The sequence below is a fragment of the Heliangelus exortis genome, chromosome 7 (assembly GCF_036169615.1).
Source record: "Heliangelus exortis chromosome 7, bHelExo1.hap1, whole genome shotgun sequence".
Classification (NCBI taxonomy): Eukaryota; Metazoa; Chordata; class Aves; order Apodiformes; family Trochilidae; genus Heliangelus; species Heliangelus exortis.
The window spans coordinates 9,683,339-9,710,515 of NC_092428.1; the positions used below are offsets into that span (position 1 = coordinate 9,683,339).

Below are 27,177 nucleotides of genomic sequence, written 5' to 3' on the forward strand. Positions count from 1 at the left end.
AAAAGTTATTTACCTGCTCTCCTCTATAGATGACATATTCTGCCAATGCCAATCCATTTACACTGGGTCGTCCAGTAACTGAGTGATGTCCTGGGGGAGAATGAGCCATTTTCATAGCACTGAACTGCAGGAAAGACTTGCCCAGTGTTACACGACAGAACAGCAGTTGCCTGTTACAAAGGAAAAAGGCCCATGAATACAAAATGCTTGTGAAGCATTCATAATTTGGAACATTTAGTTGAGGAGAAAAGTGGAACTTTGAAGCCACTTTAGTCACTCTTTGTAGTTCACAAAATTCTGAAGTTACATTTTGAAGAACAGAAGTTAGACTCCCTTTGGAAAAGCTCTTTAGGCTGAGGAAAGGGTTTGTAATAACAATGGAAAACATTTATCTTATTTACTTGAAACAGCATGCTTAATGTATTCAGATTGTCACTACCTTTTTGTTTTTTTAAAACCAAAAAAACCCCCAAACCTAAACTTTTTACAATAAATTAAGGGCAAAGGTTTGGTTAAATGCACTGAAGATAGTTCAAGGTTCTTCATACTGAAATATCAAAGTTTTCTGAAAGTCTCTATTAGGCTCAGCTAGTAAGACAGCACTGAGATGGATTGGTTGCCAAGTAAATCTTTCTTCAGTGACTACTGATGGTTTATAACAAGGTACACTAAGGCAAAAATCAGGTTCTTTTGATTGACTTACCTGTGGCAAACATAGCAAGATCTATCTTTGTGAACTGGACATCCAGTGCCACCTCCAATTCCATACACATATTGATTGCTTTTGGAAGAGTTTTCAGCAAAATAAATTCCAGCTCCAAACATGCCGCCTATATAGGCGTGTCTCTCATCAAAGCCTTTGTGAATGATTGCATTCACAAAAGGAGAGCCTAAAATAAAGCAATATTGAAAATACGGTATATAAGGATATTTTTGTGTGTCATAATTCAGCCATCAATTCCTCAACTTTTTGTACAGTTTTCCCACACAAATAAGAAATGCAGTCTCCAGAAAGTGATCTCAAATTTGCTAGACACGTTATACAAAGGACAGCAGCTGGTAAGTGCACATTTTAAACAAAGATTAACAAAGGACATTATCTGAGATAACTGTTGCTGCAAGAGAAGGCTCTGTGATTCTTCATTCTCTTTGGCACAGCTTCCTTCTAACCAATATTCTTTGAATGCATTGCTACACAAATCCTATCTTCTTCCTAACACTAAGCAGACTGCATCTCAAAAGCAAGAAACATAAACCAGTATTTCTTTATTTGTAAGGGTCATAAAATTTAGCCTTAAAGAATAATCTTTTCAAAATGGTTGGATTCTGCATCTTGAGGCACGTGGTACCCACTGATTTCCACAAAAAACGCAGGGTTTTTTTAGGAAGCATTTTTGTAACAGTACTTTATATATAAATATGAAAACACCTTTAAAGAAAAGCTGATCTAAGAGATGTAATTTCAGTTACCTTGGGAATTAGTGAAAATAATTGCATATCTTTTATCAAAGATGATAAAACTTTATATGAAGCAGAAGAACACTGCAGATGAGAATGAGAAAAACCTACGACAACTCTCTTCATCTTCTGCCACTGGCATACATGTACAAATACATATGCTAATGCCTATAAAAATCTTTTAAAAAGTTCTAAAAATAATACATAAATTAGAACCCTCATAAGTCATCAACTGGTTTGTTCCAGAGAGAATTTTATTATCTGACTAATTTAAAAGATTTTTCTTTAAAGACAAATCATTCCATTAGGAGGCTACTGGGGAGAGACAAAGTTGTAAATTTCAGAAGAAAAATTAAGTTTGTTATATGTCCCATCGTGACACATACAAAAACCTGTTAATATAAAACACACAAAACCTAGTATTTCCACTGAGAAAATTTGCTTTGAGCCAGTAGGAACCCTCAACTAAAAAGCACTGATGATGTAACAAGTTCATAAGGTACATTTCAATCTCACCATGAAACAGCATCCTTTCATTAGCATGGTTATGATTCTCTTCAGAGACTTCTTTCCTTCTGTGAGTGTATCTTTCCCATAGTTTTTTGTTGCACACTTTCTGAATCTGAAATATCAAAATGAAAAGTTCCATCCTGAAACTGAAAACTAGTTTGCTTTACTTGACAGACATTTAACATATAGAAGATAATGCCACAGTACACTTAGTCTAAACTGCCACTCAAAGAAGAATATATTTTTTTAAAACAGAATGAAACACCAATTCCCTAATTTACCCTGCAGAAGTTAATTGTTGTAGCATAACGTCAGTAAATCACAATTAATTTCTTAACTAAGAATCCATTAATTTTAAATATCTCCTAAGCAATACTTCCTAAATTAAATTCAGCAGGCTTAGTCACAATCCTACTTAAGTATCTCTCCAAACATAGCTTGATGACAAACCATTAGTAAAAAAATCATCTATATATTGGGAAGTGTCTTCCATGAAGATTCCAGAACACTTGAATTAAATTATGTACTCTCTCCAGGGGTATGCTGAACATTGGCAAAGATGTATGTATTTAGATGGAGCAGATTTATTTCACCAGAGAAACTGTAATTCAGTTTATAATTAGTACTATTTAGCATTACTTACTTGCAAATAATAATCTTTAAAATTAATCAAAATTATTGTTTCTTCAGGGTGAAAAAAATATGAATGCAAACCAAAACCCCACTAAATCATTCACTGCAAGCTTGTCTACTACCTTGTGTTCTAAGCTTTGGCCTTACGGGAATCCAAAATAGGTACACCCTTACTTCCATGCTTCAAGAGTTTTGCTTTCAGTTCCTGTTATTTTTTCTCCTGTTAACTGAAATCATCCTTTGTTTCCCTTTTCTCTTTCTTCAAACATTATGCACTTTTCTGAGGTGTTAATTTCTCACAAAATTTCTTAATGTCTATGAACCATGAGCATTTTTTTCCACATCACCTTATTATTTGTATGTATTTCCCAGAAAGACAGAATTTTTTCCTGTGTATATCTCAGAATGGCACATCTCATCACATTAGGGAACTCAACAAACAAATGTAGAACATTTTAAGAGCATTTTATTTTCAGTGAAAATTCTGAAAGCGTAACCATAGACCATAAAAATGGAACAGCTACCTTTAAGATGTTGTATCTGTTGAAGACTCCACCAGCATGTCCTCCATCTCTGTGCTCTCGGACCGTACTCTGCATCTGAAAATTGAGAATTTTAAGGAGGATCACTTTGCTTCAGAAGGCATTTAGAACACGTATCCTTTACACAGTCAAATAATACCATCTTAAATAATTAAAAAAAAAAATTGTACAAGATGATTTTATCCAAGTTTTTCTTAGGCTTAGAAATAATTATTACATTGTTAAATTGTCTAATAATAGTAATTGTCCACTTTAAGAGAAATTACAAATCTACTAGAGACTACAAAGAAAGTCATACCTCTTCTTCTACAGATTGGAATTCCTTATCTTCAGTGGAAAGATCTATAAGAATTGTTCCACTACCGGATGTATTTAGAGTCAGGTATGGATTAAGTCCTACGAATATAACAAAATACACGAACAGTTTCAGAAACCCCTTTGAGACTGTTGATTAGGAATGATAACCAGTAAATGATTTTACATTTTCAAAGGACAAGCTAACTCAGTCAGTTAACAAGATTAAAAGGTTAGCTACTAAGCAAGACTGTGATTACCAATTACTTTGACTTATTGGTTGTGTAAACTTAAAATGCAAACAGGACATGAGGCTGGAATGACATCCTGAAAATAAATTCTACCCAAAGCACTCACTGAACCTGTCAAAAACTATCTGAAAGTTAAAAAAAAATTATGAAGATTTGCTTAAATATTTCAATACTGGAGAAAGGATTATTTTAAGGGTTGGTTAAGACAGTGTTACACAGCACAAAATAATTTTAGAGCTTGTGATAGTGACTTTCGTATTACTATGGAGTTCGGATTTTAGAATGACAATTCACAGATGGTGTCTCAAGAGGAGAAAAAATAATCCTACCAATTCCAGTAAGTTCATTCATTCTATGAAACACAGCAAAACAATAGCAAGCAATGTTTCAGTGAGACAAGGAGAGAAAAGTTTCTATTTTTTTGTCTCTTATGAATCCATAGTTAAATGAAGTGTACTACTGCATGAATAAAGAAGCTTCAGGGTAAACTTCAATAAAAGCTGAAGCTGTTAAACAAAGCAATTATGCTCATTTTGGTTCACTGGAAGCCAACTGCATTTTTAAAAAGAAAGCTGTATGTCAGAATTTCAGCAGGCTTTATGAGAGAAGAAATACAGTATTCTTTTGCAGAATCAAATGGAACAGTACCTAACATGCCCTATCCTATCAATGGAAAATGCCCTCTGCTCTCTACATTGCTCCACTAAAAATAAATATTTCCTACCTCAAAAAGCTTACATTTTGTACAAGATCTATACTTTAAGTAAACACAAAACAGTGATCACAAAGGAAAATAATATTGGAGAACTGGAAGGCAAGAGTCACAGTAATCCACTCATGTTTCAAGTCAGAATGCATTTGAAGTGTCATTTTATAGGATAAGTTTTTTTATAAATTCTTCCTAATGAGATAAATTCTGGAATAATATAATGCATTATAAAAATATTACAGGGTTCCATAACAATTTGAAACAAGTATATACCTTGTTGTCCAGAAATGAGTCTTTCAACTCCTTTAATGATCTTATGCCTATGGCCATAAGCATTAATTCCAATTTCCTTCAATTCTTTGTGTCCCATTTCGACCAATACATCCAGTGTTATCTATAATGAAAGCAACACCGTTTTTTGTACACCATAAGCAGGCTAGAACAGATGACAATTACAGTAAGAATACTCCTCACAATGGTTGAGATAAAATGCAAGTGTGTAAAGACTACAAACATCACACTTTTACTCAAATGCTTTCTCCACACTTTCTTCTTTAAATAAATATGCTACAAACTGCAATCATGTATCTTGTATTGCCTGCAAGGATCATGATTCTGATTGAGAAATACAATTTTCTAGATGGATTCAAGCCAACAGAAACAAAACCAGAAATTACTAATCTAACCTGAATACTTATATACTCCACCATCTATACCACTGGGACATGCCTTCACTCTCAAACTGACATAAACATTATTGCCCCCATTCCTTTATATATACACTTGCATCCTTTATTCCACTCATTTTGACATTCAATAATTTTAAATCTGTCTGATTAAGTTATTCTCAGATTGCTTTCTAGCTGAGCATCTGGAAACAAATACAGCTACTTACCTGTTCTCTCTCAAATATGTCAATTAGATGTTCAAGGCCAAGGTTCCGCACAAACTGATTTATGCTAAAATCCACACCTGAAACTGGGTAAGAAGAAAAATTCACAATGAACATTCATACATGTATTGTAAAATAAAGCATACATATCTCACACTATCTGTGGCAATAACAAGAGAGACAGAAAATCCCAATCTTCTCAAAATGGGGAACTAGTATCTGTAGTACTAATCACTGGCAGCTACTACTTAAGTTTACTCTGAGATTTCTATAAGCAGTCTCTTTATTTTCCCAAAGTAACTAACTAGCTACCAGAAGTGCATGTTCAAACAGAAAATACTTTGAGAACTAAAACATTACAGAAGTAACCTTTTCAGGATATCTGATAGCCTCTTGGAAATTAGATAAAGCTTGAAGTAAAATACTGTGGCATTTACAACAAAAATCACCATCTTGGTTCTGTACAGCAAAAAAATGAACATGTTAAAGATTCTAGAAGAGGAAAGTGCTAAAATCTTACACTACAATACTGTTTTAGACTACTGTTCCTTGTTGGTGACATCATAAGGAATAAAGATTCTGTATATATCTTAGTAACTGTGTTCATGTGTGGAAAACTTCACACTCGTACAGCCTTTTTTTTTTAACCATAAAGTAGAAAATGTTATTAATTCCTAACTGCAAAAGCCTTACCTTCTTTTTTCTCCAGAACAGTAGCTCCCTCTGTACTGTTTGTACTAACAACAGAAGGAAGCTCAGAAAAACTACCAGACAAGTTGTCAAGACTACTTGCAGCAGACAAACTGGATGGACTGGATGGAACAGAAGACAGGGAATCAGCTGTAGAACCTGTAGTCTGAGACACACTTATAACCTGAGGTTTGTAGCAGGTCGGTAAGGCGGAAGGAGGCATTGCTGCTGTCAATAATGCGCTGACATCATCTGCCTAAATAGCAGAAAGCTTATTAAACAGAGGAAAGCTTACACAACTTTTTTTCCTAGAATGCATTATCATAATGCCAGACTTGCTGAGAATACTGCAAAATACCTTAACTCATATTGGAAAAATATTCGTTTTACAATGCAGTTTACAAATGGCCTTTTATGCCAACAGCATATACAAAAATATAAAATGTTGCTTAATAACAATTATAATTAGATACATTTTCAATTATTTTCAGTATTTCTAAAAAACTTCAAGGACAGTTAAGCAGAATTCATTTTCTACAAAAAATGAATGAAAGCTTCTACTGGCAACAAGATTTTATGAAACAAAACAACTACTCTGAGTGTAGCTTTGGATTGTAACATAGAACTCTGTGAAAAAACCCACCCAAAAACTTAACAGCCAGATATTTTCCTATGCTTACGTTGCTACAAAATTTGCTTAAATTTTATTGTAGCAATTTTTGTGTTCATTAACTATTAGTACCAAATTAGTGTAAGCAAACTGTAAGTACTGGGTTTGATGTTGGTTTTTTTTTTCCGCTCACTCTATCTTGAAAAAAGAAACCTTGAGCAAGGAAATATTTAAAGGTTTATAAAAGCTTTATGAGCTTTGCTTACAAGGCATGTACAAACACTAAAGACACTTAAAATTTGCAAAAGTTATCATATTTCTATTTTTTAAAAAAGCATAGTATTTAATCAGGCTGCCACAAATTGCTGGTAAGTACAGATTTCCCAAGCAAAGTTCCATCACTTACAGTGACCAGGTCCAATGGTGTTTGTCCTTCTTGGTTCTTCAGAGTAGGATCAGCCCCATGTGCCAGTAACAAGGCACAAAGCTGTGTCCTTCCTTTCTGGGCTGCTTCATGCAGAGGTGTGAAAGCCCATTTGTCCGTAGCATTCACGCATGCATTATACTTTATAAGTAAAGCTGCTACATCCACATGCTGGAAAATAAAATACCTGTTAATTTCCAAGGTATCACAGTGTCTTAAACTGAGAACTATTACTCGTATGTCTCTGTACTCCTCCTTATGAATTTTCTAACAATAAGTTTACTTTCTAATTATGAATTTAAAAAGTATTAAAACACGGTGTTTTGTTCCTCACCTTTAACACACCAGTAAAACATTAATATTGCTTCACTTGTGCAAAAAGCACAGACTATAATAGAATTGTGAATCCAGGAGGAAACTGAAGGAAAACAGCTTGAATTTGAACTTCCAGATTGTTAAGCACTCCAACTATTTTGATTAAAAACTTGATCCAAGCACAAAGATCCAGAAAGCCCACAAAAACAATCAATCAGTGTCTCAACACCAGCCAAATAAGTGAAGATGGGATCTTACTGATAAAATTGGACCAACAGAGATAAGTATATTTTGGAAAACCTTTCAGGCTGCTGGCTTTCTGAGCAGTCATGTTCACAAAACTCAATTCTGTGAACTCCAACCATGACTTTACAAATTCCAAAGTGTTTCCACCTATACAGTAAGCTGACTATCATAAATTATTTTTTTTTTTACATTTTACAAATAAGATTACATTATAACTCACTGGCAAAAGTTTTCTGGAAAGTATTGACTCAAAATGCTGCCAATGAAACGTATCACTTTTATTTATTTATCTTTAAAAAAAATAAAGCCCCAGAAAGTTTGAGATATTTACCCCGTAAGATGCTGCATTATGCAGAGGAATCAAACCTCCTTTATCCTGTGCATTCACATCTGCTCCATGCTGTAACAGGTATTCTGCAACCTCCAAATTGTTGTAACCAGCTGGAAGGTTGCAGAAGTACAGAATAAATAGAACATAATAAAAAAGAAATAATCCTCAACAGGCTTTAGTGAAGTAATAATTCATTTATATTAGTTGAAAGTTGTCAGTCCCAGTGAAGACAGTGCATTATTTATTAGTGAAGACCTTTTCACTCTATTTAAGAGTATTTGGTTTTAAAACCTCTGCCAATAAACAATAAAAGATCCTCTTTGCCTACAGAGAAAGTCATTAGAGTGAATGAGTTTAGAAGAACATAAAATTAATACGCATATAATACTAATTAATTTTTTAAGAGTGAAAACATGGAATCCTCTAGCTTGAGACTGCACTTGCTTAAACATAAAAAATTCAGCCACAGAGCAATGAATGATCTGATCAAACTAGTTAATTAAAACACTGACCTGCTAAGTGTAGTGGTGTTGAATGCCGCCCTTGCGTGTCCCGACAGTTGACATTGTCAGGTGAGCACAGTTTTTTGACTCGGGCCAAACAACCTTTCTTTGCAGCATCTAGTAGAGCTGCATCTCCTCTAAGTAGGTCTTGAATATCAGTATCACCATCTTTAACAAGGTCTAGAGGAGTATTTCCATCTCTGTTTTTCTTTGTAGGGTCAGCTCCATGCTGGAAACATCAAAGACAGCTGTTAAGTACAAAAGCAGAATAAAACACACTGTATCTAAGGCATCTTATCCCCTACTGAGCAAATATTCTGACACATACTAAAGTCCTTCAGAGAAAGCCTTCCATTTACTGTGTAAGAAAGGACAAGTTGCTAGTAGTATCTCTTTTACTGAAAATAAACATTTAACTTCAATCATCTAGAAGCCACAAAACACAAATAAATTTCTCAGAAGAGTCCAAGAAAGCAAGCAACCTCTCTCCAGCAACCTCTCCATACCTGTAACAGGAGTTTGCAAATCTCGTATTTTCCTTTTGCTGCAGCTTCATGCAAAGGAGTGAATTTCCACAAGTCAGCTACATTGACAACTGCACCGTGTTTAACCAGCAATTCTGCAACTTCATAGTGACCATATGAGCATGCATTATGTAAAGGGACAAGTCCTCTGGAAACAAAGAGAGAAAAATTCTCTTTATGTACTGGGTCTTCTTTCACAAAGTGATAAAAACTTAAAAACACAATTCACTTTCAACAATCAATCCATAAGAAACTTCTTTAACAAAATATTCACAATAGTCTAATATAGTGGGAGTATCTACTGTCGAATTGATAAAAATGTCATTAGCAGTGACACAGGGCCAGAGAAATTCTTGACACTCTAGTTTCAAGTACTGCAAAATGCTTTTGTGGATATTCTGAACATCCTCCTTCTAATAGAGCTTTCCATGAGAATAATAATAATGAAAAATGCTTATTAGCTACCAATGTTCAAGAGCTGACAGATACCAGCATTTATAATTGTCAAGAAAAATACACATTTGAGTATTTACCCCTTATCTTTTGCGTGTACATCTGCTCCATGCTGAAGAAGATATTCAACAACAGATACCCTATTATAACCAGCTGCAAAATGAAGTGGTGTAGACTGACGTCCTTCAATATCTCTGCAGTTCACACTTTGAACTGTACATAGTTTCTGTGAAATTCGCAAAACAAAACATACATCAATATATATGGGTACATATTTTAGTAATGCTCTTATACACATCTAATTTTGATAAACTGTTTTCCTAAAAACTCAAGTTTACTTCTTCATTTTTACATAAAACCTTTACTTTTCACAGGCTGTATCTCTAGAAAAAAAGTAATTAAATACATCTTCTTCCCAAATTCACACCTATGACTTCTTATGCTTTTTATAAGACAAAATTTTGGAGATGGTGAACATTACATTTTGTCATCTGTAGTATTTATGCAATACAAAGGTTTTAGGACAGAGATCTAAAGCAGTCAGTGAAGGGCTCTTTGATAGTTTACTTTGAGAAATTGACAGTTTAGGATATAATTTCCTCTTATTTTTAGGACAGTTTTACTCTTACTTTCACAGTATCCACATCTCCAGCCTTTGCAGCCTCCAGCAACTGTCGATCTGCATCGGAATTACCTAATGGGAGACCTTCTGCAAAAAATAAATGAGGTTGCATCACAGGCAAGTAAGTGTATGTAGCTGAAGGAATTTGCTGGGACAGGAAATAAAATTTTGAGTATTTCAAAGATTTCCCTTAAAAAGGTAACAAACTATATACAAGTTTTGTCTTTTCTTACTATCTTAACTACTATCTTACAACGGTAGCTATGAGCTCTAACAGTCTTTGCAAAGCTGTCTTCAGCAGCATATTTCCTACTCATTTTGAAGTACAGTGGAACCAGTTACACATTCTTATTTCAGTTTTAGAATTAAGACTATGTAAAGAAACTTACTTATATGTATAATGTCTAAACCTTACTCTTAAAAATACATGCACTCTGTTGTCTCTGCTTACAAATGCAAAGGAGCTGTTTTCTGCTTATGAAACTTATTCTCTACTTGCAAGATTTCTTCTTCCTACGTCAGCATTTTTCCAAAATGATTCCAAGTGGCTACACTAAATAACACTCTGAGCATCTCTGGCAATCTGTGTAGAAACTAAGCTTTGCTATGTGCTTGTGTTCGCTGTTATTTTTTGTCAGCACTTGAAATGGCAAGTAAAATGAAGCACTACATTACTTCACAAGTGCATCTTGAAGAGATCAGCTGTACCTTGTAGGAGCTGTTGCACACTTTCTGTCCCCATTTGTAAGGCTGTAAAGCCCTGCAGAGACACAATGGAAGGATCACATCCAGAACTCAATAGCAATCTGCATGTCTGAAGATGACCACAATATGCTGCTCTATGAAGGGAGGTCTGGCCAAGATGATCTAGTGCATTAACCTAAAAGCAACAGACAATAAATACCACCATCAACACTTAATATTAAAGCTGTCTTCACTGCTGAATGGGAGATTTTCAGAAGTATTCTTCTTCCTTTAATTAAAAGAACATATTCAGAGTATTTCCAAAGGTCATGACATTTTAAAATATAAAAATTAAACAAAAGCATCAAGTTATAACTACAGTTACTGAGGAAGAACAGGCCCCTTTTAGAGGCATGTGAATAATCCAGAGTATACAGTTACAGTGATTCTACCAGATACAGAAGGCAGCCATTATTTCACTCATGGCGACACAAATCCTCAGTCAAATTTGTAGAACAACTTTTACCTGCATTCACTTACTGTGTTTTTTTAGCTTGAGGACTTCCTATGTGCTTCAGTCAATTGTATTTTACAACTTAATAATCTGCACCCGAAGTTTACTTGTCTTCCCTACTATTCCTCTACTTTTGATCATAGTTTTGGACATTTCACATCAGTAAAGGTGTAATCACATTTTCATGAGAGAGATAATCAACTCCTACTCTGGGAGATTCAAGTATTACAGAGAGTATCTTCAGTTTTTCTTTTTGTGGAAATTAAAACTAAACACTGAGTTATGATTTAATGTTTTGCCTTCAGTGTAATTTTTGTTGCACATAACATCATGTAAAATCTACCTGTTTCACAGTTCAGTCTAGTTTCTTGTTCTTCATAAACATCCCTTACTTTTTTTCTTCTCCTTAATATTTCAGTACTACTGCTGGACAAGGCACTGAACAGGACACTCTACAGGTTTCCAGGTAACAAGACTTACATCTGCATTTTTTATAAAATAGGACCAAAACAATGATGCATGCACTGTTGTACTGATGGATTGATGGCCTATGTCTTAAGTGCACAAAATTACAACCTTCCAAAATAAATTATTTCTAAAAAGTCTGTCTCCTCATCAGTCCATCGTCACACTGTGAAAATCTATATAACAGGCAAAACTCAACAGAAAACCCCATATGAATAGTAACTCATACCTTAGCTTCATGTTTCACAACTACCTCAACAACATCATTATGAGCCTTTTCTGATGCCACATGCAGAGGAGTCAAGAAGCTGCAAAAAAAAAAAAAAAGAAAGTAATTAAATATGTATTTTGCTAAACCTTCTAAACAAACCCTTAGGAGTATTCGTTTGTAACCACTCACTCTTTTGTTTTTTCATTGATGTTGGCTCCTTTCCTCAGCAGCAATTCACATACTTGTTTTCTCTTAGGATATGGAGATGCAGCAGCACAGTGCTAAAAACATAAGAAATTGTAGCATTAACAACTAGCTAGCAATATACAGGCTTTACTGCTTGCTGATCAGCTGACAGTAAAGAGCTGTCTGTGTGCACAGTCAACAGAAAAAAACCCAAACAACAAACATGTAGAAGCTTATTAATTCAGGAGATTCCACATGGGCTTTTGAATTTACTCTAGTATTTTCCAGAGCTTCCTCTCCAGTAATTGCTGGAAATCTTTGAGCTTTACTAACAAAGCAAATACAGGAAGCTTGCTGTTGCTTAAGCAAGACTATTCTACAGAGGAAGACAACTGGTATATTAGACACCCTAAATTAAACAGGCAATTAAAATTCATTTTAACATTAACCTTAAGAACAAAAAATATTTCTAAATGTTATTTACCTAGACACTGGATATTTGACGTGGCTCTGAATTCAGTGTTTGACAATGGAATTTTTCGTTCTAAAGCGTTACCTATTTTGTTTATGTCAGACAAAATTTAGGCAAAATAATTAATAATATTACCAGAGCTGTCTCATGCGTTTGAGGATGCTTGAAGTTCACTGTCTCCAAAGAAAGATGTTTCTTTATTCGAGCTACATCTGATTCTCTTGCAGCCTGGAGCAGTGAGTGACCTTTGAATTCATCTTTAAAAAGAATACATACCAGAAGGTTACACTCCTTAACTCAAGAATGATTAAGGATTTTTTTTTCCAGATAGATAAAAATACTCAGTTTGTTTAGCAGACCACAGTGCAGACATTTCCAGCTCACAATAGGCTTTTACAGCACTTGACAGAACTTGTTGGCTAAGTCAGAACACTACAGGAATGTGCTTTGTTTCTAAACCAAAGTCAGAGGCATCCAAACTGGCTGAACAAGATGTATTTCACAAACCACTGTTCTAGGTTTCAATATTTGCATATGTACCAATTAAGAACATATTTAAATCTCTACTTTTAACCTGTCTTTGGAAAACCATTTCAGAAGTCTGATGTAGTATTTACCGATAATTTTTGTATAATTTTATGGCAGAAAGTTATTGATTGACCAATGAAGGACAGAATTTGATGGAATTTTTCTCAACTTCTTAAATTTGCTGGACTTAAAAAAAAACAATGCCAAAACCCAATGCCTTTCAGCACCTTCTATGAAATTTCAGCAGTTGTAGCATACTCAAAACACATTAATCATTCTAAACAGTTATGCCTTTTTTCAAACAAAATATAGTGGAATAAAAATGAGTATTTCAAAAGCCTTGATGCAACGACAGGAGCAAGTACAGATAATGAAAGTGTCCTGGCAAGGTCATGAGGAAGGGCATGTATTCCAGGAATAAAAGCTACAAAACCCATCACAACCATGTGACAAAAAAAAAAAACCTCACAATAAACTTGTTTTAAATACCTATGTTAAGAAAATCTAGCAATCTCAAATTCTAAGCAGTGAAATATACTGTCCAACATTGCACAATTGCTTGGAACGTGATAGTATTTTCTAAATCTGATTTATGGCAGATCACTATCTAGGGAACCTAAGTACACATATTACAATATGTAACTGTAGAGCTGATCTCACTTTATACTCACATGCTAATCGTTCTTTTAATTGGGGTGTTGGAGCCAAGTCAATGGTGCTTTTGTTGTGACAATTCAACAGTGTTGGGTCAGCACCATAACTTAACAAAAGAGAACATACTTCCACCCTGTTCTTAGAAGCTGCTTCATGCAGAGGGGTGAATTGCCACAGATCCATTGCATTCACACATGCTCCATGCTTGAAAAGGGTAAAAAAGATGCAATATAAAAACCAGATCATTAGAAAAGACTTCTGACATTAGTTTCAATGCAGTAGACTGTTAAAATAAAAATCAATTTTTTCTATGCAAACTGTATCCAAGACATATTCCAGACATCAATTTTCAACACAACACAGTATGTCAGCACACTGCAGTTTAGTCCTCTAGTGTCTCAAGTACATTAAAAGAAGCTGAAGGGAGGGTAGTTTCCTCAGGCTTTCTCCCACATCTCTAAAAGATTATCTCTGCTGCAGGTCAAATTGCAGGAAGAACCTAGCTCATATACTCCAAATTACTTTTGAACAAGCACTATGATAAAGATATGTTCTGTTAATACACCCCAAGATATGAGTGCCAAGATATCTATTATGAAATAGGCACTTAAAATTGACTTCAAATCATAACATCTCATACAAGGTTCTGCAAGTAATATTTAATATCTGTGTAATTCTCCTCCAGTAACATTCTGTATGCATCTCAAGTTCTGTCTGAAAGCAAGTCTGATAGAATGTGCTCTTTTCCCATTGCTCCTGTTGATGTTGTAGTGCTTTGTAAAAAAAATAATCCGAGGTTCACTGGAGTAGAAATTCAACAGGAAACAGAGCTCTAGCTTAATAGTAAAGACATGCTGCAACACCTAGGCCACAGCGTTGTTTTTGTCTTGTAGCACAACTGTGAAGATTCACTTTAGACTTGGTCTCTGAAGTAAAAAAAAATAAAATTAAATCTTGACTACTTAAACTTACTACAGTATATATTATTTCTGTTAATTTTTTGCTAAAAAAATAGAAAAACACATTGAATGAGAGAGGACTGAAACATAGAGAACAGCTATTCTCTGAGCAGCCAAACATCTAGAGTTACCTAATATAATACGCCCAGCTGTTATGAAGATCATGATTTGCTATAGCAGTTGCAAATGGGCACAATGCAAGTATCCCTTGGTGGACCACACTCACAGATTTTTGCAGACCACATCTTTGACCCACTAATTTAATAAAACTTTATCTTCGAGAATACTATAAGCCAGATAAGACACTTCAGTTCTGAGAGTTCACTTACGTTAGGAATATTGACACATTTTTCTTTCTTTGGAGTGAAAGCTACAATTCAGGGCCAGAACTGATGCTGTGAAGTTCATTTCCTCAACAGACTGATTACTCTCTTGTGTTAAGATATTAGTGATATTTACCTGCATTAGTTTTAAAAAAATCTGTTAATAATCTTCTGAAATATTTTGCTATTGTCCAATTCTCAGTATTGCTTAGCCCTTTGGTTTTTACTGTGACTGTTTTTTTGGTGACTGAGTACAAAAACATTCAGCTTTGGAACAGAGTGCGTTAAAAACAAAAGGCACACCTACTAGGGAAAAGCTTTCTCACAAGCAGAAGATTCTGTAGCTCCAGCTTAATAAATAACTAACACAGAGAGCAAAAGCAATCTAACATAAATTTTTAAAAATCTATTAAAAAAATTGTGTTATTTAGTATTATCCAATCTAGTGTCTTTAAAGACCAACCTTTACTAGAAGCTCTGTTACTTCATAATGACCATAGGAACAGGCATTGTGAAGTGGCACCAAATCTCTACATAGGAGAAAAAGGGGGAGGATAATTATTTTAGTCCACACATTTCAATTCCAAATGCATCCAGAGCATTGCAAATTGTACTACAGTGCACCTTGAACATTTGAAAAAAAAAGTATCAGAGATGTTTAAATGACGTTGAGGGGAAATAAAAAGCTACAGAAGAACCCAGACTATCCTGTCAGCATTTTTCAAGAATAATAAACATTTAAAATAATCAGAAGATAAGAAATTAATTGCACCATCTTACTGCAAATGAAATGGTTCTGCTCAGACTCAGAACCCTAAGCAGAAAGAACTGTCTACAGAGGATTTTGCAGAGTGACAGTAATTACTTCTTTTTTTCACAGGAACACTGCTATAAAATAATCTTTGCCCTTGGAAACTAAAAAAAGACTGGCTAATGTTTAAGTAACTGTACAATATTCTACAGTAACAGTGAAGCTACAGAGGTTTCAAGCCCAGCTTCAAACTCTGCCAAACCAAGTTCTCTTAGGAGCAAATGAGAAATTACCCAAAATTAATTATTTCACTTTGGGCTAGTAAGGGAGACATGACTAGAGTAAATTCCAGCCTCAAGTGGACAGTTGAAGCTGCCTGATTAGGTAGTTATTTATGTAGCTGTGAAGTGATTCTAGGAAAAAGGAGGAATAAGAGTTTGCTTTCCATAAACTTAAATGTACATAAATACATGGTTTTAAAAATAAGGTTTCATGTAACTAAATAAATTTAGCATGTCTATATTTCAATATATTTCTTGGCATAAAAAGCAGATTATGGAAAAAGCAGTCCAAATAAAATCTCTGGAAAAGAGATCTTCAACTTTTATCACATTCTTTGCAAAACGAAGTACAGAAACTTAAAGGCAGAAAGAAAATAAAGACTGATTCAGTCAACAAAATAATTGATGACTTCACAGTGGTTATGAATGTATTTTATTACACAAGAGATAGTAATTTGGCTAATGATACCTGAAAGGCAGCATGTTCTACGGTCAGCTCAATTTAGACTCTCCTGATTCACAAGTCTTAAGCCTGCCTTAAGTCTTAAGTCTTACTTTCTGGTTTTGTCATAACAGAAAGGTTAAAGATGAAGTAACAGTCTCAAGATAGAAATTATTTAAAAATAGTATTACTATCAATTACTTCACCTAAATTTTTAACAAATTCTGAAAAAAGGAAAAATGAACCTACCCTTTATCCTTAGCATGTACATCAGCCCCATGTTGCAGTAAAAGCTGGACTATTTTTACACGGTTATAGCCAGCTGCTAAATGTAAAGGAGTAGACTGAAACAACAGAACAGGGAAGTAATCAGTAACACAAAACCAAGAGTTAATTTTGTATTTCTTTTTTTCAAAAAAATTTTTTAACAGTATTAAATACTGAAATTCTTAAAATAGTTGCAAACTTAAAAGAAAAAAAGTGCTTGAATAAGACATTTAGTAATTATATTCATTGTTTACTGACTACTTTTGACTTCATAATAAACACAAATCCTGAATTTACTCCATCACTTCTGGCAATGAAGGCCCTCTTATGGATTTTTGAGTCCTGCCTTTTAACCTACTGTAACTATAAATACTTTGCAGGAACAAGCCATACCCCATGTGAAAGAGGAAATAAGACAGCCATCAAAAAAAATCCTAAATTCTAAATTATAGAGGTCTGCCTGCAAATCTATATATTGAATTTAGAAATTATTCACATCTGTGAGAGCAGTTGGGTGTAGATACTTAATTTGCTCTTCTAAATTCGCACCATTCACAAAGCAGTGAGCAATTGCTCAAGGGTCTTTTTTTAGCAAACCCACTCAAGCACAACCATCAGCAGTACCAAGGCCAGAGGTACATATTAGCAAAGAGAAATCTTATCCTCTTCATTTACAAACCAAATAGCTCAAATGCATTTGTACAGCTTCTGAAGGATGAGTCTCATAACTAGCAGATGAGAAAATAGAGATGCACAGGTATTCTGGACATCCCACCATCTTACCATGAAGACTTAAGACAGGAAGGTTTATTTGAACAAAACCTAAGTGAATGAGTGAAGTGAACTTAAGAGTACACATACTTCATGAGAACAACGAGGATGCCAAAATTTGATATTTAATGATCTGAACCTTTGGGTAAACTTTTCACTGCAGATATAAAGGTCAAACAAAAGTTTCAATTGAAAAGGTGTTTGTTTATCACTCCCAGGTGGAAATAACTATATAGTCCTTTTAAGGTTAAAAAAAAAAACACAAAAATCAGCTGCTAGAGGGGTACAATCTTATTTCCCCACACATACTAAAGAAAATAGATACTATGTTTAACATTCTGAAAATCTGGTCAAACAACAACTGTGAAACATGTAAGAGTGAACTAACTTTAATTCAGGTTTTAAACAAAAATACCTTTCTGCCATCACTTGCATGACAATTAACATTTAATGGTGTAAGAAGAGACATCATCTTTTCTTCATTTCCACTTCTGAAAAAAAAAAAGATATGAAATGGGCAGAATTTTTTTTATTCCATTTTTTAGTAGATTATGTTTTCATGTTTTTTTTCTTATAATGTTCAGAAGATCTGTTCTGAAGTCATACTTTCACTGCTGTTCTGTCAGCATTAAAGGGAAAGAAAAAAATGCATTTGTATAATTATTTTTGCAGCTTTATTCACAGATAACAACCAAAGCTTAGCAACTAGATAGAATACCAGCTTCAGAAGCATATAAATATATACACATCTATATTAATTACACACAAGACCCCAAACAATTCTAAACATATAACTGAATTTCAGGTATTTTCCAAACATGCATACCTGGCACTTTCTAAGAGTTCATCTTTCTTGTATTCACCTGGAAGACAAAAGGAAGTTTCTTTAGTTGTTAATTAAACGTCTATGTATTATCCTCCTCTTCCAAAATTTTAGAGACCATAAGTGCTAAAAATTGATAGTCCATTACTGAACTAGCACAATAAACTACTTATCAAGAAAACATCCCAAGACTGAGATGACAAAGACTGTAAGGGAATTCTTATTTAGAATTATAAAACAGAGAGAAGTTAAAGGAATATCAGAAAAAGAAAACCCAAAATACTGCATTACATTAATTTGACTGTTATTAGTAATAACATAATCTAAAGATCATCACTTACCAGTCAGCACTGCTTTTGCAGATGGGTCTGCTAAATCCAAAGCTGTTCTTCCATCTGTGTTCCGAATGGTTGGTTCTGCACCATGCTGCAGGAGTACTACAAAACACCAAAGTTTTCCATGAGAAAACAACTCTAACAAGGTAAAGCTTACATTATCATCACTGTAAGCCACAAGCAACAAAAGAAACATCCAGTTACTGATCCTAACTTTCCCTCTCAAATTTTTAACGACAAAATTCCAGACTGTCACCGTTGAACAGTTTAACTACTGAAACATGTTTGGACACACTGTACCAGAAAGAAAGAGGAGCAGAAATGGAACAGACTGGCAAGAGACAATCTAAGTTGAAAGACTGATTAACACACCACAAAATCAGCAGCTACCTCCTATTAGGTTCTGACCATACTGCCTCAAAGCCACAAGTGACTATGCCCCAAACAGTACACAGGCCATGAATCTTGCACTGATAATGCCTGCAACAAGCAATGTTACATATACAACTCTCCAGATGTGCTCCTTTAATAAAGTAAATGGGAGCAAACCACTCAATCAAAAAATTAGTTTCTTGACCACATATCTAACCATCTACCTATTCCTTTTGTCTATACAGTTCTTAAGAGTTAGAAGCAGTCAATATAATTAAGTTTAACTCCTATGCATAACTAATTAGACATGGTTGCTACACACATAGACAGAATGAATCCATTATTAAAACCAGTTTTGTTCTTTCCACTGCACTATGAGGAGCAGCAGGGTCAGCCTGAGCATCTAGGCTGAAGGAGAAGAGAATCTAGCTCCATCATGTCACTCTAAAGCTCTTGCCTCATTATGCCAATGTGAGCTTTTATATTTGGATAATCATAAAAAAAAAAAACAAATCTAAAAATGTGTTTCTTTTAAAACTGGCATATGAATTTATGTTTATAAATAGTTTTAACCTTTACACCAGACATAGCTGCACAGACTAAAAATGGTCTTTAAAAGGTTCTTAATTTTTCAAAATGTCTCAGGAAAAGTGGAAGGAAATTACCAATGCAAACATCCGTCTTGCCCTTAATGGCAGCTTCATGCAGGGGAGTGTAATTCCAATTATCTCGAGCATTAGGATCTGCACCATGTCTCAAGAGAAGATTGACAACTTCAGCGTGGCCAAAAGAACAAGCATTGTGAAGAGGAATAAGGCCTCCATCATCTCGTGCATGGACATTGGCACCACTTTGAAGTAAATATTCAACTACATCCTTCCGACCAAACCCTGGAAGAGATAAAGGGAGGAAAGGTGTTGGGGGTAGGTAAGATAATGCTTTGGTCCCACATATACCGAATAAAAAACCAAACTTAAATAGTTACCAATCTAAATAATCATAGATGACATTCTCTGCTACAGGAGCATTTACATATTGAAGCTATTTTTGGAACTCCTAAAAATTAGATTCACATCAGTAGAAAAATAATATTCAAGACTACTGAAACAATTAATATCTTGATTATATCAATATAATCAAAATATAATAATTATATCAATATAATATCTAGGGCTCCCATCAGTCAACAGCTTTTTGAAAGCGTACAAAAAGAACAAAATATTGACAAGAAAATGTCTTTTTTAGTGATTGTAAATGGTTGTTAAGCCAAACAATATTTTGTACGATACTCTGCCAAACCTCAGCCAGTTTGCATAAGGACAGATAGAGAAGTTTTGGAAGCCATAAGGATGAGACTGGCTATAAGCCACTGTATGTATAACTCATACTCGAAGCTTTTGGAAAAACATACATAGAACATGGAGGGTATTTTACAGAAAGAAGTTGCTTGTTTCTTGAAAAAAAAGAAAGTAAGAAGCCCTGCTCTCAGGTTAAAACTAGAAGCATAAATATTTGCTTTCTAAGGATGTGCATGTATTTCCATCTTTGAATTGCATAAGAAAACCATTAGGGACATAAAAAGAAGAAATTGAAGAAATTTATTATGAGAGTATATACAACCATAACTTAGAGGTATTAGGCATCAATGTTATGAAAATGATTGTAAATATCTGAATACGGCTGAAGTAAAAAAATCCTCTTACACATTCTGAGGTCCTTTTTTGCTATCCTGTCATTCAAGTCAGAAGAACCAACCAAACAAAAAAAAACCCACTTGCACATTTGGGGCTAGAAGCATATCATAAATAAAGTAATTGCTCTTCCAAGACAGTTCTATAGCTACTATTGCTTAACTACTGCTGTATCTTGCATATTTATGTAACAGCAAATAAACCAGGACACCAAACTTACCAACTGTATCAATGTTTTCTCTAATATCTTCAACAAGAGGCCAGAATGACTTAGGGCTTCTGCTTGTACCTTTTATGCCCATCTGGTTGTGTTCTGAAGGCTACTGCCTACAGAATTCCCTCACAAATTTCATGAAAGTCTCTTTGGATCTCTGGGATTATTAGGGCAAACGAGAACCATATTTTGGTATGTATCAGACTTGTGACAAGGACCTTCTGAGAAATAACCCGTGTGTACAGGATTTGTCTTTCCTTGCTTTAAATACCTGTGCTGCAAACCTTTCCTGGAGAGACCAAGAACTGCGTGGTGCTGAAGCCTTGAGGCTTTCCTCTCAGACTGCACCACCAGACACTTGCCATCAGGCAGTTACCAACAGCATTGGTACTCAGATTGTCACTAATTTAAACTTTGTTACAAAGCAGCAAAAGAACATCATTGTAAGCCACTGCAACCAAAACCCAGAAATTATGTTTACACCCATGTTCCCCCAACATCCCCAGGCTGACAGATTGAGGGTCAGATCCAGGATGGTCCTGGCACCAGCAGACACTGTTAGGCTTCAGACCACCCTTCCTGGAACTCTTTGATTATGGTCTTCAAGCCTCTAGACCTTCGGCCTTGGTGGTGAGAATACAACTTGTTTGCACACAAACAATAATAACATTCTGCTGTTTTATTCTGTGATACCTACACTGTGTTTGGAGGTGTCAACATTTCAGTTACACTTTAACTTTTTAGTTTTAGTTTAGGTGCAACTCAACTTTTTCACAGCAGGTACTCGACTATACCAAACTAGTTAGCAAATCCTTCTCTCAGACTGGCAACAACTGAAATCCTGGAGACTGACAACAATTGGAACTCTGGAGCAAGAAACACTTTTACCTTTGCTATTCACAGCTCAAAACCGAAGCATCACCATCATTGAACAATTTATATAGCCTACTTGCTGAGAGGAAATCTGATATACAAGTTCTATTTGCAAAAGACAAAGAGAGTGGAAAGGTATTCATAGAAGCCTTTGCTAAATGCTTTCTTTCCTTTCTTCCCTCAAACATCTCGTAAGGATCCACACTCCCCACATATTCCTGCTTATTATAAAAATAATTTTACGTGAAACTTTTAAATTTGAGAATGAACTGCACAGTATTTTCAAGTAAGTCACAAGACTGTGGTGGTGATGTCCTTCAATTCTTCAAAGTACATTATTAAAAATACAAATCTTAGTTTGCTAGCAACTTGACTTCAACAGAACCACATACTGAATATCAAATTTACTTCTGTGTCTCAACATTATTTACCCATCTTATACCTACTAATAGGCAGTCTTGCCTGTTCTAGAAGAGAAATGGAGCTGAGCACTATACAGCAAACTATGTGAAGCGTATTTCTCATTCTTAAATAAACTTAGTTTTCATAATCAGCTACTATACTGTTATTTTACTTAAATATGCCCTCCTGAATTAAAAAAGTTTTTTGTTTGAATGTATGCTCATGACTTGCTAACTCTTCACAGATCTACCTAGATGAGACTTCTCCCAAATGCCAGAGTCCTGCAAATGTGTCATCAAAACTGTTATTTAATGACAGACTCTTTAGCATCTTCTTTTTTTCAGAACAAAAAAATGTTTCCCAGAACTGCCTTAGTTATGTTAGAAAAGCCCCTGATCAAATTCTCTGTCCAAAAGTTACACATCTGGTAGATCAACATCACTCATTGACTTCTTGTATAGAAGGCATTCCTGTTCCTCAAAAGCTCTGATGTACAGCCATTTTTCTGAATGCAAAATTGCAATCAGAAAAAATTCTGTAACTGAAAATCAGCTGTAGTAAACTTCACTATAGGTGGAGAATATTCACCTGCATGACCTCTATTTAGTACACTGGTTCAATGGGATACAGGCCATGAGCAATTCATAGCTTCACTCAGTGCAGAGCCTGCATCCATCCAGAAAATACCCTAAGTGCAGCAACACCCCTAAACTACCTATAATTATTTTGAGATAGGCTTATTTGCATAATGCTGATTTTTATAACTGCTTCAGCACTGAGTGAACAGCAGGAATTCTGCACTTCCTTGTGGAAACATCTCTACAGAAGGGCACCATATATGGAAAAAGAAGTATTTTCTAATTATTTTCTACAGGATGTAACAGAGGCCAAACTACAATGGTTTCTCCCTCCTCTCTTGTTTTCACTGAGAGTGGAAAGAAGGGACAGCCTTTACTAACATGGGGAAGGGAGCCACCATCTACTGTAACAGTTCCTCTACACAGTTTGTCCACTGCTGAAAAAAAATTTTACTTTAAAACACAAATAGATGTAATTTTTAAGAGTATGCATGTGTTGGCTCTTGAGCTTCTATCAAAAGACCAATAGAAAGGTGTCACATCTTGTAAGGTCACCGTGTCATAAACATGAACACTTTATTTCCTATTGCATAGTAAAGTGGCCATCCAGGGCCTCTAGCTGACACTTCTACAATCTATAACAGCTGAGTGGCTCACTGCACTCACTCCTTTAAATGTTACAAACTTATAGCTGACAAATGCTGAATATTAATCTCAACAGAAACTTGTAATTGTACATAGTCACTAAAAAATTTATTTAGAGTCACTGTTTTCTCATAATTGACATTCAACCTAATCTTGACTAGATGAAAAGCTAAGAGAAACAACTGAGCTCCAGTTCTTCCCTGCTTCAAACTGGGACTAACTTCAGTTTGCAGGAAGGGCAGTTTGGCTTCTGACCAGTCCCTTTCAAGTCTGACAAACACAGCGATGAAATTGAGTGACTTGAGGAAGTACCATCAGCTTAGACTGATGTTGCCAAGGGTGGCTCTTCACTTAGGCTTCAGTACAACTCATGTACCACACACACAGCTATGTACTAGAAAACCCAAAGAGCAATATTCACCAAGATCTCAATATGTATTACATAAAGTCTTTTTTTTTTTTTTACTATCTTTTAAAATCCACCTTTGCAAAATTACAACTTGTGAAAGAGGAATTAGTTTTCTTTCTTTAAATTGCTAGGTAAGACGTGGAAAAAGACTTAAAAAATAGAATCCAAATTCAGATCCCAGAATGCCATTTAGAAAGGGCAGTAGAAAACCTATCTTCATATTTAAGCTCCACCTCTTCTATAAAACAAGTCTTGAAACTGAATGAAACTAGCCAGAGAAGTTTTGTAATGCATTTTCTAAGAACACATACCTAGGATAAACAAAGCAAGAATAGAGCAGACTTTTGCCTTTACTTCCTGCAATGTAATTCCTTTAGAGACAGAAGACAAAAGCAGCTAGTGTTACTCCAACTGTGGACAATGGGGATGAGCAAAACAAAACAAAAACTATAATCCAAAAACTGAGGAGTCACTTGTGTCCATTTTCCACAATGACTCTATTGCTGGTAGGCTAACAACAACAACAACAACAGAGTTCAACCTGAAGCACAGGAAGAGTATTAAATCAAGAATTTTTTACATCACATTATAAAAAAATTTTGGCATCTTCTACAGTCTTGTAGGAGGAGTAATTAATTTCTCTGTAAGTCTGAAAGATATAAGCATGGCAATGGCCTCTCTCAGTTACACACTAACCTGTTTAACACTGGAACTACATGAACTTATTGTTATGCACATTTTTTTAAGAAAAAGCTCTCTACAGAACAGGAGTTCTGTTCTTTAAAGCCAAGAGAGATCACTCCAGTCCAGAGATAAGCTAGTTCACTATACTGCACGAGGAATCCCTTAGGCACACAAACTCACACACAAAGTAGAAACCCCCTCACTTCTTCAAGATGCTGCAAAATACACTAATACGTTCAGAAGTTGACTGTTTACCAGAGAACAGACAGGACTGCTGCATATAAAAAGATGACTGCAAAATTGTTTTCATCTCACAAGATATTTTGATTCCTGGGCTCTCTTGTTGATCAAGTTTCTTAAACCTGTGCAATGTAGCTGTTCTAAAAAGAGGCCTTCCAGAACTTAGAACTGTTAAGTCTACTGAATGAGAGAAAAGGACACCTTGAGTAGAAAAATTTTCCAAAACAATTCAGTCAACAAACAAACACCTTTATTAATATACATATTGCTTAGCTGAAAAGAAGCTGCTGTCTTCCGCAGCCTGCCAGCCGTAAGAGTCCCACAACTAACCCTGTAATCAAATCAAAACAAACATGAAAACAACAGTCAGGTCCTTGGCTGAAAAGGTACAATACAATCTTCCAGCCTGTTTCCAGTGCAAGCAAATTCTCTGTAATGTCAGCTGTTTGCCTATCTAAGACCGAATTAACAAACTCAATTTGCTAAGGATAAGAATACAAAAGCTATAGAAAACAGTACTGTCTGACAGGCACCCTTAATAGCTTAATTTTTAAAAGTGAGAAAGTTTGCTAAAATTAATGGAAACAGTACCTAGGACACGTCACCCGTCAGAGCTCACATGCCTCAACACGCACAGTCTAAACCTGTTGCCCCCCACGCCAGCTGAGAGGTGTTTAATTTTTTAAAAAAAAGAAACAAGACGCCATCTGCATCACTCCGCAGCCACACCACCGCACGGTGACAGCTGAGCAGCCACGCGAAGCGCCTGCACCCGGACACGGCTGCAGCCTTGGGACTGCCGCCTGCCGCATACGGCACCGGAGAGCGCCCAGAGCCCCCGCCGTCCCGCGCTTCCCCCCGCCGCGAGGGATGCGAGGCTCAGCGCACCCGGTACTGCTCCGCGGCCCGCCCAGGCCCGGTCCTGACCAGGCCCCTCGCCGAGAGGAGGCGGAAGGTGCGCAGCCCGGCGGCGAGGCCCAGCGCCCGGCGGAGCTGCTCTGCGGAATCCCCCTTCCCCACAGAAGCCGTGACGACGGCCTCGGGCCGGTACCTGCGGCGAAGTGCAGCGGACTCGACTTCCTGCCGGCCGTGTCCCTGCTGTTCACGTTCTCGGGCCGCACCAGCCGCTTGACACGCTCCACGTCCCCGTTCCTGCAGGCCTCGAAGAGCTCCCGGGCTGGCTCCGCCGCCGCGCCGCAACCCGGCCCCTCCGCTAAGGCAGCCGCGCCGCCCGCGCACCGCCGCCCCGCCATGCCGGGGCCGCCCGAGGCGGCCGAGCAGCCCCCGCCGCCCCGCTCACAGTCCGCGGCCCGGCCCGGCAGCGGCCCTCGACACGCGCCGCTGGGCGGAGCGATGCTCCCAGCGCATCGCGGCGGAGGGATCCGGGCGGAGCCGTCGCAGCAGCTCCACAGCCTCCCGGCAGCCAGGGGCGCCTCCCGGCCCGATGCGCAGGCGCGGGGGGTGTCAGGGAGCCTGCGCAGAGAGGCTCCGGGGCGCTGCTTCCAGGGCCGCGGGCGGTTGTCATGAGGGCTGGCGGCAGTGTGGCTCCAGCGCAGCCTCCGAGCGCCTCTGAGCGTCGCCGGGTGCCGGGGATGGCGTGGGCCGCTCGGTACCGTTCAGCCCTGAGCTCAGCGGGTGTTGGTTCCGCTGCGGGGCGGGAGTCGCTGCCGGGCGTACGATCATCATGGGGCCTAGAGCCGGGGGGGGGGCTTCAACCGAGGGGTCTTAGGGTCTTCCGGCCGTTTCAACTTCACGAAACTCCTGTCCCCTCCAAGTGCTTCCTCTCTTCCTCCCCCACGCGCCCCAGGGCGGAAACAGGATTCAGGTTACTGCGAAAGAGTTTCTCAGTGCAGTTTTTTTCAAAATTCAGGAAGAAGCAAGATAAAAAATGTTGTTCATGTAGTTTGTCTTGAACCTGCTGCCTGCTCCTTTCTAGGGAAGGAGTTGTAGAGCGAGATAGCAATTCGGCCCAGAACAGAAATGTTCCTTTGCTATCTACAGTAATTAAATGTAGATTAGGAGGTTCTGAGGGATTTTTCTTTCCCTCAGAAATGTGTAAGACTGCATTTTGATGCTAATAACAATGTAATCAGAATTCTTGCATAGGTATTTACATAACGATATAAATTGCTCAAAAGGAGGTGTGGAATATATAGAATTTATATGATACAAATCACACAATTCAAGGTTTTGGAAAGGCACAGAGAGCATCTTCCACTTGTAAGCCTCACATACTTGGCTGGGAAGCATCAGATTAGATGGCACTAACTAGAGGCTTCATTAAGTACTTTTGAAATATATTTTGCCACTCACGCCATAATAAGACACTTCAGAAAAGGTAGTTGAATAAGGTCAGTAGCTTCCTGTTCCAAAGGCAGCAAAGATATGTGCCTCCA

The 27,177-nt window shown here is 36.8% G+C and overlaps 1 protein-coding gene across 1 annotated transcript in view; it reads right to left on the minus strand.

The window, feature by feature from the left end:
• Window positions 1-26,217, minus strand: part of TNKS2 (tankyrase 2) — a 28,700-nt gene extending 2,483 nt beyond the window's left edge. Inside the window, exons 1-26 of the mRNA XM_071748724.1 lie at window positions 25,833-26,217; window positions 19,711-19,935; window positions 18,680-18,775; window positions 18,342-18,378; window positions 17,931-18,006; window positions 16,727-16,821; window positions 15,467-15,533; window positions 13,739-13,925; window positions 12,675-12,796; window positions 12,071-12,162; window positions 11,900-11,978; window positions 10,716-10,887; window positions 10,015-10,094; window positions 9,466-9,611; window positions 8,915-9,080; window positions 8,418-8,637; window positions 7,906-8,015; window positions 6,996-7,184; window positions 5,983-6,235; window positions 5,293-5,375; window positions 4,671-4,791; window positions 3,442-3,539; window positions 3,126-3,200; window positions 1,975-2,080; window positions 704-890; window positions 14-170 (exon numbers count right to left, since the gene is read on the minus strand). Of these exons, the coding sequence (XP_071604825.1) occupies window positions 14-170; window positions 704-890; window positions 1,975-2,080; window positions 3,126-3,200; window positions 3,442-3,539; window positions 4,671-4,791; window positions 5,293-5,375; window positions 5,983-6,235; window positions 6,996-7,184; window positions 7,906-8,015; window positions 8,418-8,637; window positions 8,915-9,080; window positions 9,466-9,611; window positions 10,015-10,094; window positions 10,716-10,887; window positions 11,900-11,978; window positions 12,071-12,162; window positions 12,675-12,796; window positions 13,739-13,925; window positions 15,467-15,533; window positions 16,727-16,821; window positions 17,931-18,006; window positions 18,342-18,378; window positions 18,680-18,775; window positions 19,711-19,935; window positions 25,833-26,034 (3,441 nt within the window). The 5' untranslated portion in view covers window positions 26,035-26,217. The remainder of the gene's footprint in view (window positions 1-13; window positions 171-703; window positions 891-1,974; window positions 2,081-3,125; window positions 3,201-3,441; window positions 3,540-4,670; window positions 4,792-5,292; window positions 5,376-5,982; window positions 6,236-6,995; window positions 7,185-7,905; window positions 8,016-8,417; window positions 8,638-8,914; window positions 9,081-9,465; window positions 9,612-10,014; window positions 10,095-10,715; window positions 10,888-11,899; window positions 11,979-12,070; window positions 12,163-12,674; window positions 12,797-13,738; window positions 13,926-15,466; window positions 15,534-16,726; window positions 16,822-17,930; window positions 18,007-18,341; window positions 18,379-18,679; window positions 18,776-19,710; window positions 19,936-25,832) is intronic.
• Between the last annotated feature and the right edge of the window lie 960 nt (window positions 26,218-27,177).